Consider the following 10,483-nt stretch of genomic DNA (forward strand, 5'->3'; position numbering starts at 1 on the left):
TTTTATACAGTTCTTCTGTGTATTCTTGCCACGTCTTCTTAATATCTTCTGCTTCTGTTAGGTCCATACCATTTCTGTCCTTTATCGAGCCCATCTTTGCATGAAATGTTCCCTTGGTATCTCTAATATTCTTGAAGAGATCTCTAGTCTTTCCCATTCTGTTGTTTTCCTCTATTTCTTTGCATTGATTGCTAAGGAAGGCTTTCTTATCTCTCCTTGCTATTCTTTGGAACTCTGCATTCAAATGGGTATATCTTTCCTTTTCTCCTTTGCTTTTCGCTTCTCTTCTTTTCACAGCTATTTGTAAGGCCTCCCCAGACAGCCACTTTGCTTTTTTGCATTTCTTTTCCATGGGAATGGTCTTGATCCCTGTCTCCTGTACAATGTCACAAACCTCATTCCATAGTTCATCAGGCACTCTATCTATCAGATCTAGGCCCTTAAATCTATTTCTCACTTCCTTATAACCATAAGGGATTTGATTTAGGTCATACCTGAATGGTCTAGTGGTTTTCCCTATTTTCTTCAATTTAAGTCTGAATTTGGCAATAAGGAGTTCATGATCTGAGCCACAGTCAGCTCCCAGTCTTGTTTTTGCTGACTGTATAAAGCCTCTCCATCTTTGGCTGCAAAGAATATAATCAATCTGATTTCGGTGTTGACCATCTGGTGATGTCCATGTGTAGAGTCTTCTCTTGTGTTGTTGGAAGAGGGTGTTTGTTATGACCAGTGCATTTTCTTGGCAAAACTCTATTAGCCTTTGCCCGGCTTCATTCCATAGTCCAAGGCCAAATTTGCCTGTTACCCCAGGTGTTCCTTGACTTCCTACTTTTGCATTCCAGTCCCCTATAATGAAAAGGACATCTTTTTTGGGTGTTAGTTCTAAAAGGTCTTGTAGGTCTTCATAGAACCGTTCAACTTCAGCTTCTTCAGTGTTACTGGTTCGGGCATAGTCTGGATTACTGTGATATTGAATGGTTTGCCTTGGAAACGAACAGAGATCATTCTGTCGTTTTTGAGATTGCATCCAAGTACTGCATTTCAGACTCTTTTGTTGACCATGATGGCCACTCCATTTCTTCTGAGGGATTCCTGCCCACAGTGGTAGATATAATGGTCATCTGAGTTAAATTCACCCATTCCAGTCCATTTTAGTTCACTGATTCCTAGAATGTCGACATTCACTCTTGCCATCTCCTGTTTGTCCACTTCCAATTTGCCTTGATTCATGGACCTGACATTCCAGGTTCCTACGCAATATTGCTCCTAAAGAGCAATCGGACCTTGCTTCTATCACTAGTCACATCCACAACTGGGTGTTGTTTTTGCTTTGGCTCCATCCCTTCATTCTTTCTGGAGTTATTTCTCCACTGATCTCCAGTAGCATATTGGGCACCTACCGACCTGGGGAATTCCTCTTTCAGTATCCTATCATTTTGCCTTTTCATACTGCTCATGGGGTTCTCAAGGCAAGAATACTGAAGTAGTTTGCCATTCCCTTCTCCAGGGGACCACATTCCATCAAACCTCTCCACCATGACCTGCCCATCTTGGGTGGCCCCAAACGCCATGGCTTAGTTTCATTGAGTTAGACAAGGCTGTGGTCCATGTGATCAGATTGGCTAGTTTTCTGTGATTATGGATTCAGTGTGTCTGCTCTCTGATACCCTTTCACAACACCTACCATCCTACTTGGGTTTTTCTTACCTTGGATGTGGGCCAGGAGTCGTAAGAGACATGGGTTCTATCCCTGAGTTGATATGATCCCCTGGAGGAGGAAATGGCCATGCACTCCAGTATCCTTGCCTAGAGAATCCCATGGGCAGAGGAGCCTGGAGGGCTACAGTCCATAGGGTCGCAGAGTCAGACATGACTGAGCAACTGAACACCTGTGGGTCATTTAAAATTACTTTTGGGGCAGTTTTAATGAATAATACATCTTATACCAAAGAATTTTGTGACCACTAACATTGTAAAAACTAAGAAGTCTCCAATTAGCCCATTATGTTAAAAATCATGTTATATATTAAGATAGCTGTCAGCATAGTCTTCCTCTGATTAACTCACTGACATTTCAGAGAGCTGGGGGCTGGTGAGACTATAGGTTGTTTCCTGCCCTAAAACTAAAATATAGCTTTATTTTATGTTTTTTTTTGAGTGAAATCCAAATGTTTTTAATAGCTAACTGTATTTCCTTCCCTTGAACTGTATGTTCATATCCTGTATTAACAGTTAATTCCTTAGTTATTGATCTAGAGGAAAGGATACAGCCGTGTCCACATATGTAAACACACATGTGCACATACCTACATACAAGCAAAGACATTTGGCCCTTGGCCTGGGGTCTGAATGCAGCATTTCCCCTGATCTTTGTCTGTTGGTCTTTGGACTCTATACTACTTTTTTCTGTGCAGAGATTCTTGTATATTTCATCAAATGTATTAAATTTTCAAGGCATTTTGGGTTCTGAGTCACTCTGATAAAGGCCTTCCTGATTCTAAGAATGTTCTATGAGCCTCTCGTTTTTCCTCCAGCTCTTCTGTGGGGTCTTCTTTGTGGTGGGGTTTCTGTCCTGCTCGGCCTGGCGCTTGTCCCTGGTGCCTTCTCCGCTGAGCCCAGCTCACCTGATGGCCACCCTCTTCCCTGTACCTCACGCATGGTCCCCGCACCCCTAGCCGGCACCTGCATGAGGGCTCGTCCTCTGGTGCTGCACTCCAGGCTGTAAGCTCGCAGGCTGGCCACGCTGTGTCCACCCTGATTGTTAGGGGCCCTGGAGCCCTCATAGAAGAGGCGGGGACAGGCCGCCTTTGGATGAGGGGTGCCAGGGGATGGAGCAGTGTGGCCCCATTGGATTCTAGCCTCATGCCTACCATGGGAACTGGGTGGTGGCTCAGAGGAAAGGCCTGGCCCTTGGGCTTCCGGCCTCAGCCATGTGGCTGCATGGCTGTCAGATGGACGTTCCTGGACTTGGACATCCTTCTGCCCAGAACAGATGTAGACACCACCTGGCCTCAGGAAAGGGTCAGCTTGCCTGTGGCTGTGTTTATGGAGCAGCCTCTGATCCCCTGATGGGCATCCTGAGGTTAGATGGGAGTGGAGCTACCTGTAGCTGTGCATGCTGTCGAGTTAGCTCCCCACGGGCAGTGTGGACCCAGGCTGGCACCGAGTGGGTGGGAGGCCCTGAATTTCGTCCCCACATGCAGAATTTGGACACGGATGCTCCCACTGCCTCCTGGAGAACTGGAAGGCAGCATCACCCGCCACTTGTCTCCCTCTCCTCGTCCACACCCACAGTGACCCTTCCCAACTCTGCCCTAAGTTCCCCCAGGATGGCTTTGGCAGTAGGGGTCCTCTCGGATGCTGAATGTTTTGGCAGTGGTGGGAGCTCGGTTAATCTGGGAGAATCCAGCCTGGGGGATGTGCTGGTGGGAGGCTACAGTGCTTTAGCTGTGTGGCACGCAGTTCTGGGCACAGCTGTTAGCATTCCTGTCTGGGGACAAGTCTCCACCGTGTGAGCTGTCTTTGTGTGAGGAGTGGGGCTCTCCCGGCTTCCAGCCCCGGGTCCTCCGGCCCCTGCCTGCTCCCTGCCCTGGTGTGGCAGCTGTCCTCAAGCAGGGGCCCGGGAGTCCACAAAGCCATCCCCTGATGTCAGCTTCTGCCCCACCCCCATCTTTTTAGGCACGATGTCCTGACACTCGGTGAGGGGTGCAGGTGACCGCGGCCTGGCATGTGCTGCTGCCCCTCCAGTGCATTGTCCCAGCTCCAGGCTCGTGTGTCTTCTCCCAGACGGCCTCACTGCTTCTGCGTCCCACTGCTGCTGAGTGGCCCGCAAAGGGTCTGTCTGCATCTGAGGGGCCTTTGGAGCTTCTCTCCTAGCCAGCACCCACGCGGGCCTCCCACCGCATACCTAGGAGCCTCCTGATTCCGAGTGTTGCTTACGGAGAGAGGAACAGGCTCTTCAGCGCGGACTTGAGCTGGCAGGGCTGCTGCTCACCCACCCTCTCAGTCGCAGGGTTGGGAGCAGGCGCCACCTCTGCTCACGGGTGCAGCAGTTCTCAGCACTGTGGGGAGCAGTGCCAAGGCCTGGGATGGGTCTTCTCAGGGTGCCCACCATGGCCTTGCTCATGTGGCACCTACGTGTGCAGAGGTGGGGGGTAGCAGTCCTTCCTGCCGCACACCCCTAGACCTGACCGGTCTGCTCTGGCGATCTGGTAGCTTCCTTGCCCAGCTGCTGCCTGGGCCTCAGCACCCTGCTTTCCTGTTCTCAGGGAGCTGATCAACGAGGCTGAGACGGGCGACTCCTTCAGGGCCTGGGGTCCAGGGGTCTCCGAGTAGGGCCGGTTCTGCTTTGCACAGACCCCACCCTTACCCTAAGGGTACATGCAGCTATGCCCCTCTCCATGAGGCACGGCAGGGCCTGCTGAGGTGTGTGTGCAACTACCCCAGGCTGTCCCCAGAGGAGCCTCAGCCTGCAGCGTGAGTACTGGTGTCTGCTCGAGGGTGGGGTCTTGGAGGCCCCGCCCACCTCCCCGCCCCTGCAGCGGAAGACCCCGCCCACACCCTGTTCCCGGCAGAAAGCTGCAGCTCTCTCTGTCAGCCCAGGGCCAGTGTTCCCCTGAGGAGTTTTGGAAGGACAGCAGCAGGGGGAATGGGGCAAGGCGTGGGGCTCCAGTATCTGTGGACTCCTGCCAGCCCTGTTTCTTGGGTTTGGCTGGCGTGAGATAATGGGGGTGGACTTGTTTCTAATGATGCCCTAGTAGGGGGCGCTGAGCCCCATCCCCATCCAGGTGGGCACTTTTCCCTCCCAAGGGCTGAAGGTCTGGGTGGGGCTGGCTTGGACATATCTGGATCTCAGATGTACAGTTGTCTGTCTGGGGATACTGAGGCCCGTGCTTCTGGGCACAGAACAGGCAAAAGGCCAGGGCCAGTCAGTCCCTGGATGGAGCTGGTGGTAAGGAGTTAGGGCTGGAAGGCCAGACAGCAGAGACCGGCTCCGGCCTTGGCTCAGCCAGGAAGGGGGATGGAGGTGCCCCAAACCAGCAGCTACCTCCTGAGCGCCGCTCGGGTCCTGGGCTGGGAGCCCCTTCTGGTGCACGTGTTCCAGGAGACTCGGCTGGAACCATGGGGGCCACCTGCAAAGGCTGCAGGGGGACAGAGAAGGAGCAGGGCCTCCCCAAGGGTCTGCAGGGCCGGTGGGGGGCACCCCTAGCTGGAGGTGGCAGAGCCTGGAGGCCTGGAGCAAGTTGCGAAGCAGACATGGGAGTGGGTGACGGAGGGTGTGGCAGATGTCCGTCTCACGCAGCCTGTGACTTCTGTGGCCCCTCCCTGCCTTGGCTGTCTGTGCCTCTGGCCAGTGCCCCGGGCTGGGCAGCCCTCCCAGGTGTGTGTGTGAGTTTCTAGCCCTCTGTCCCTTCCCCTGCCATCAGACCTGGGCGGGAGGCTGGTGCCAGCTGGGGTGTTACTTTCTGACAAGAGTTGCTGGGGAGGGGTCAGCAGCCATGTGGGTGCCTGGGGTCTGCTCCTGGGGCAGCCCGAGAGAACCCAGTGCACACTGGTGGCTAGGCAGGGGTCCCTAAGCCATTGGCAGGGCAGGGTGTGAGTGGTGCAGGGGCAAGCGGATGCAGAGACGATGCCTGGTGGGCAGGGGTCCTCGGGGCTCGCCCCCCGCCCTGCTGGTTCTCTGTGGACAGCCTGTCCCTGGGCTCGCTGCCCTTCTTGCCCTCCAGGGGGGCCCACCAGGGCTCCTGTTCTGCTGGCACCGTGCTTAACAGCCGTCAGGTTCTGCTGCTGCCCCAGCGTCTGCAGCAGCTCACCCAGTGCCGGCTTTCCTCCTCTGGAGCAGGGCTCATTTTGGCCTCTGTGTGCCCAGGCTGACGGGCAGTGAGCCCCTGACCATCCTCCCGCTGACCCTGGAGCCAGAAGCAGTTGCCCAGGCCCACTACAAGGCCTGTGACCGGCTGAAGCTGGAGCGCAAGCAGCGGCGCATGTGCCGCCGGGACCCCGGTGTGGCCGAGACGCTGGTGGAGGCGGTCAGCATGAGTGCCCTCGAGTGCCAGTACCAGTTCCGCTTTGAGCGCTGGAACTGCACCTTGGAGGGCCGCTACCGGGCCAGCCTCCTCAAGCGAGGTGAGTGTGCCAGGACCCTGGGTGGGAGCCAGGAGGCGGGACCTCCAGCCCCGGGGGGGCCCCGTGCGTCACTCAGCCAAGTTCCAGGTGGCTGGGCGGTGGATGGGACTTGAACCCGCAGTCCCCCTGCTTCTCCTGCCCTCTCCCCCATGCCTGGTCCCCCTCACACCTGCGTGGAACAGTTGCTGGTGGTACAAGGTGCGTGTGGACAGGTGTGACAGGGCCCAGGGCAGCTCTGACGGCTCTTGCCACATGGCAGGGACTGAGGCCCAGTGCCTGCACGCAGGGCCGGGGGTCTAGCTGGTGCCCCAGTTCTTAGCATGGAGTTCCTCTTTTGTGTCTCCTTCCAGATGAGGGTGCCAAGGGGGAACTCTCATCTGAATCTCTCAACAGCTTTGTTTAAAAACTAGAGACCTGAGGCGCAGGGCATGGCAAGGCTTATCGAGGCCCATGGCCAGTCTAGTAGGTTCGAGACCCAGAGGGATGGGGTCTCTGAGTTCTGGGCACTGCTGTGGCTGCACTTCACTCTGGGTTCTCTGCCCCTGAGCAGTTCTGTGTCTTGGGCATGAGAGGGCACCTCCTAACCCCAGGAGCACATGTCCGCCCAGGTTCCCCGTGGACCACGCCATGGAGGATCCTTCCCACAGACCCTGCTCTATGTGGAGTGTGCGTGTTGGGAGACCATGGTTTGGCTGCACCCGAGGGAGATGGGGGCCGCTCTGGCCCACTGACCCGCCCCTGCCCTCTCCCCCAGGCTTCAAGGAGACAGCCTTCCTTTACGCCATCTCCTCCGCTGGCCTGACGCACGCACTGGCCAAGGCTTGCAGCGCAGGCCGCATGGAACGCTGCACTTGCGATGAGGCGCCTGACTTGGAGAACCGGGAGGCCTGGCAGTGGGGCGGCTGCGGAGACAACCTCAAGTACAGCAGCAAGTTCGTCAAGGAGTTCCTGGGCCGGCGGTCTAGCAAGGATCTGCGAGCCCGCGTGGACTTCCACAACAACCTCGTGGGTGTGAAGGCAAGCCGGGCAGGGCCTGGGGGCGGGAAAGGGTGCAGGATCGGGGGGCACGGGACAGGGCATGAGATGGTGTGGGTGCAGTTAGCATTAGCTGGGGCACAGAGTGGGAAAGGGCAGGGGGTGGGCAGGGTGCATGTATGTTTAAGGGGCTCCGGTCCAGGAGAGGGCTGGGTGTCCGAGAGGAGGTGCAGGTGGCTGCCATGGTGTGTCTGTCCCAGCCACTGGGGACAGCCGGGGCCTTCAGCCCTTCTGCTTATCAGGCTCATTACTTACCCAATGGGCAGGGTACTAGTTGTCATGGGGAGCTCTGTGGGGGGGGGGTGCCCCACAGTCTTGCATGGTTGGGTAGAGCCAGAAGTCCTACTTGCTGCTGGCTGGGGAGCAGGGAGGGGTGTCCTGGGTGGTCAAGGCCGCAAGGAGGGTCTCGTCTACCGGGCACCATCTAACCAGGTGGAGAATGGACTAGACCCTACCTGTTGGGGCTGAGGAGTGGGTGGTCCTATCACCAGGGACCTAGGGGAATGGCAGAGTCAGTGTGTGGTTCAGGGGTTCTGGGGAAATGCTCGGGGTGTGGCTGGCCCAAGCTGGGGAGGCTGCTTCTGCCTCAGGGGCCCTGTCTGTGGCCAGGGCTCTGTTCTGAGGAAACTCAAAACAGAAGACTCAAGCTGGAAAGGACTGTTGCAGCTCTCTTGCTGTAGGCAGCCACTCTCTACCCCAACCCGCCCCCCGGAAGCCCCTCAGCTCCACACCCTGGAGGAGGCATCGGGCCCCACCACCTGCACTGTGCACAGAGCACCCCACCCTCTTAGCCCCTGCACAGCCTGGACAATCGAATGCCTCCCAAGGCTCAGCCTGAGCTGTGGGGCCGTCAGGGGCGGGAGTGGGATCTGCGTGCTTGTGGGGCAGCCCTTGGGATTTGGAGTCCCAGCCTGGGGGCTGGAGGGGGGTGATGAGGTAATTAATACCAGTCCCATTCTGAGCCCCTCTTTATTGAGAAGCCAGGGTTCTGAGGTATGGGCTTATTAAAGAATCAATTTCCCCCTTTGCCACAGGAGCTCTGCCTGTCCTTCAACCCTCTGGGGAGGGGTGCAGGCTGATTAAATCCCCCAGGGGAGGCCCTTTCTTTTCCTCTGCACTCGCCCTTTTGTAAGCTATTAATGAAAAGTCAGAATATGAAAGTGCTCCATTAGCTCCACTGGTCCTGGGTAAGCCACATTTTAATTAAATTTGTCCGGGTTTCTCAGCAAAGTATCATTAAATGTGACTCTTCTGTTGCCTGGCTGGAGGGCAGCTATGTTTCTTAATCCCCCTTGAGTTGGCTCTCCCTGGGGGCTGTGTGGGAGCTTGGGCCTGGCTTGGGGCCCACTGGGAGAGGAACCTCCCTTTCCTTGCCATTTCTCTTCCCCACGTCCCTCCTGGGACCCCAGTGTGGGAAGTCAGGCGGGAGGCCCTGTGGGACAGCTGGCCTGACTCCATGGCTTTGCACGTGGGACCCAAGTCCTGCGAGGGGAAGGGCCAGCCTGAGTCTTCGGCAGCCTCTCAGATGCAGAGCAGAAGGTTGGTGCTGGGCCATGCCTGCCCCTGCCTGTGTGTGGGGGTGGGCGCAGCCCTCTCCTGTCTGCTCCTCGCTGGAGGCTTTCTCCCTCTTTCCAAGTTACCCCTGGCAGGGTGGAAGTTGGTGCCTGCACACGCGGTAGCATGTGGTCCCTATGCCCAGGCAGAGACATGGTCAACTCAGAACGTACGCTCTGGTGGCCAGTTGTGTGCACTAGGCATGCTGACTTGCTTGTCCTTAAATTTTCGAGGAACAGACTGCTGAGAACAGACTGTGTGATCCTGGGGAGCACTGACAGAAGGGCTCGTGGGGAGGTGTGCCCTGCCCTAGCAGGGGACATCCTGGGATGTGGAGAACGGGAAGGGGGCGCCTTGGTGGTGCAGGAGGCAGATTCAGGGAGCTGTGGTGGCTTCTCTGAAGTTGTGGTGCTGGCTGTGGCATTTCTGTCCTGGGTGATCCATGGCTCGGAGAGGACGGGCTGTTGGTGCGAGCCAGGAAGCCTGGGTGATAAACAGTGGTGACCCACTGGGCCATGAAGTCTGCCAGACATCCCTGCAGCCCCTCTGAGAGTTGTCTTGGGGGTGGTCTCCAGTCTGCTCAGGGTGGCCCTCACGCCCGCCCCCCTCTCTCTCGCCAGGTGATCAAGGCTGGGGTGGAGACCACGTGCAAGTGCCATGGCGTGTCCGGCTCGTGCACCGTGCGGACGTGCTGGCGGCAGCTCGCGCCTTTCCACGAGGTGGGCAAGCGCCTGAAGCACAAGTACGAGACGGCCCTCAAGGTGGGCAGCACCACCAACGAGGCCACCGGCGAGGCCGGCGCCATCTCGCCGCCACGGGGCCGGGCCGCCGGGGCGGGCGGCGGCGATCCCCTGCCCCGCACGCCGGAGCTGGTGCACCTGGACGACTCCCCCAGCTTCTGCGTGGCTGGCCGCTTCTCCCCAGGCACTGCCGGCCGCAGGTGCCACCGTGAGAAGAACTGCGAGAGCATCTGCTGCGGGCGCGGCCACAACACACAGAGTCGGGTGGTGACCCGGCCTTGCCAGTGCCAGGTGCGCTGGTGCTGCTACGTGGAGTGCAGGCAGTGCACCCAGCGGGAGGAGGTCTACACCTGCAAGGGCTGAGCCCCCGCGCCTGGCGGGCCGCTGCAGGGGCACGGGCCGTGCGTGCCAGCTGGGGGTGGTAGCGCTGTGGGGGCCGAGTCCCTGGCCTGGGTGCCCCCAGCACGCTTGGCTGCAAGGCGGGGGCAGAGGCCTGGGGGCGGGCTGCATTGGCTGTCTCCAGCCCTCTGTCTCCTCCTCTCAGAGGCCCAGTCTGGTCTCTGTGTCCTCCCTGTTCGTCCCTCCCCGTGACCTGAGAGCTTTGCACGGATGCTTTCCAAGTTCCGTCCCCCCAAGTCACCAGCCGCCTGTTGTGCGCTGGGTACCCTCTGAGGAGCAGCGGGCACACCTTCATGACCACACGGGCTCTGTGTGGGCTGACCTACACCAGCACTGGCTTAGAGAGTCAAACCACTAGGAGCGAGAGCAGACGCCTGGCCGCCCGCTCGTGGGGGTAGACTGCTGGCCCCCTGACATCAAGTACTTCTCTTTGGAGTAGTATCAGTGACTTTTAAGTTATTTTTATTTAACTAATATATAATATTATTTTCTCCGTCCCTGCAGCCTCCCAGGCTGTGGCTCCTCCCCGTCTCAATAGAGCCTGGTCTGGAGGAGCCCCTTCCTCCCTCCCCTCCAAACCCCCTCCTGACTGACCTGTTTGCCTGATCTGCTTTGTCGTTTGAAACCAC

The 10,483-nt window shown here is 57.5% G+C and overlaps 1 protein-coding gene across 1 annotated transcript; it reads left to right on the forward strand.

Annotated features, from left to right (window-relative positions):
- The first annotated feature begins 5,121 nt into the window (after window positions 1-5,121).
- WNT9A (wingless-type MMTV integration site family, member 9A) lies at window positions 5,122-9,818 on the forward strand. The gene is made up of 5 exons (XM_010847293.1): window positions 5,122-5,192; window positions 5,691-5,816; window positions 5,870-6,126; window positions 6,881-7,143; window positions 9,336-9,818. Exons 1-5 carry the CDS (start codon window positions 5,122-5,124, stop codon window positions 9,816-9,818), a joined length of 1,200 nt encoding a protein of 399 aa, XP_010845595.1.
- Window positions 9,819-10,483: the final 665 nt, after the last annotated feature.

The sequence above is a fragment of the Bison bison genome, unplaced genomic scaffold (genome assembly GCF_000754665.1).
Source record: "Bison bison bison isolate TAMUID 2011002044 unplaced genomic scaffold, Bison_UMD1.0 scf7180017864248, whole genome shotgun sequence".
NCBI classification, from domain to species: Eukaryota; Metazoa; Chordata; class Mammalia; order Artiodactyla; family Bovidae; genus Bison; species Bison bison.

Excerpts from the sequence above, each read along its gene's own strand:
- WNT9A (XM_010847293.1), top strand. The coding sequence starts at position 5,122 with ATGGGGGCCACCTGCAAAGGCTGCAGGGGGACAGAGAAGGAGCAGGGC. Across the intron at positions 5,193-5,690 it reads CCCAAGGGTCTGCAGGGCCG|CCTGTCCCTGGGCTCGCTGC; the intron begins GTGGGGGGCACC and ends CTCTGTGGACAG. Across the intron at positions 7,144-9,335 it reads ACAACCTCGTGGGTGTGAAG|GTGATCAAGGCTGGGGTGGA; the intron begins GCAAGCCGGGCA and ends CTCTCTCGCCAG.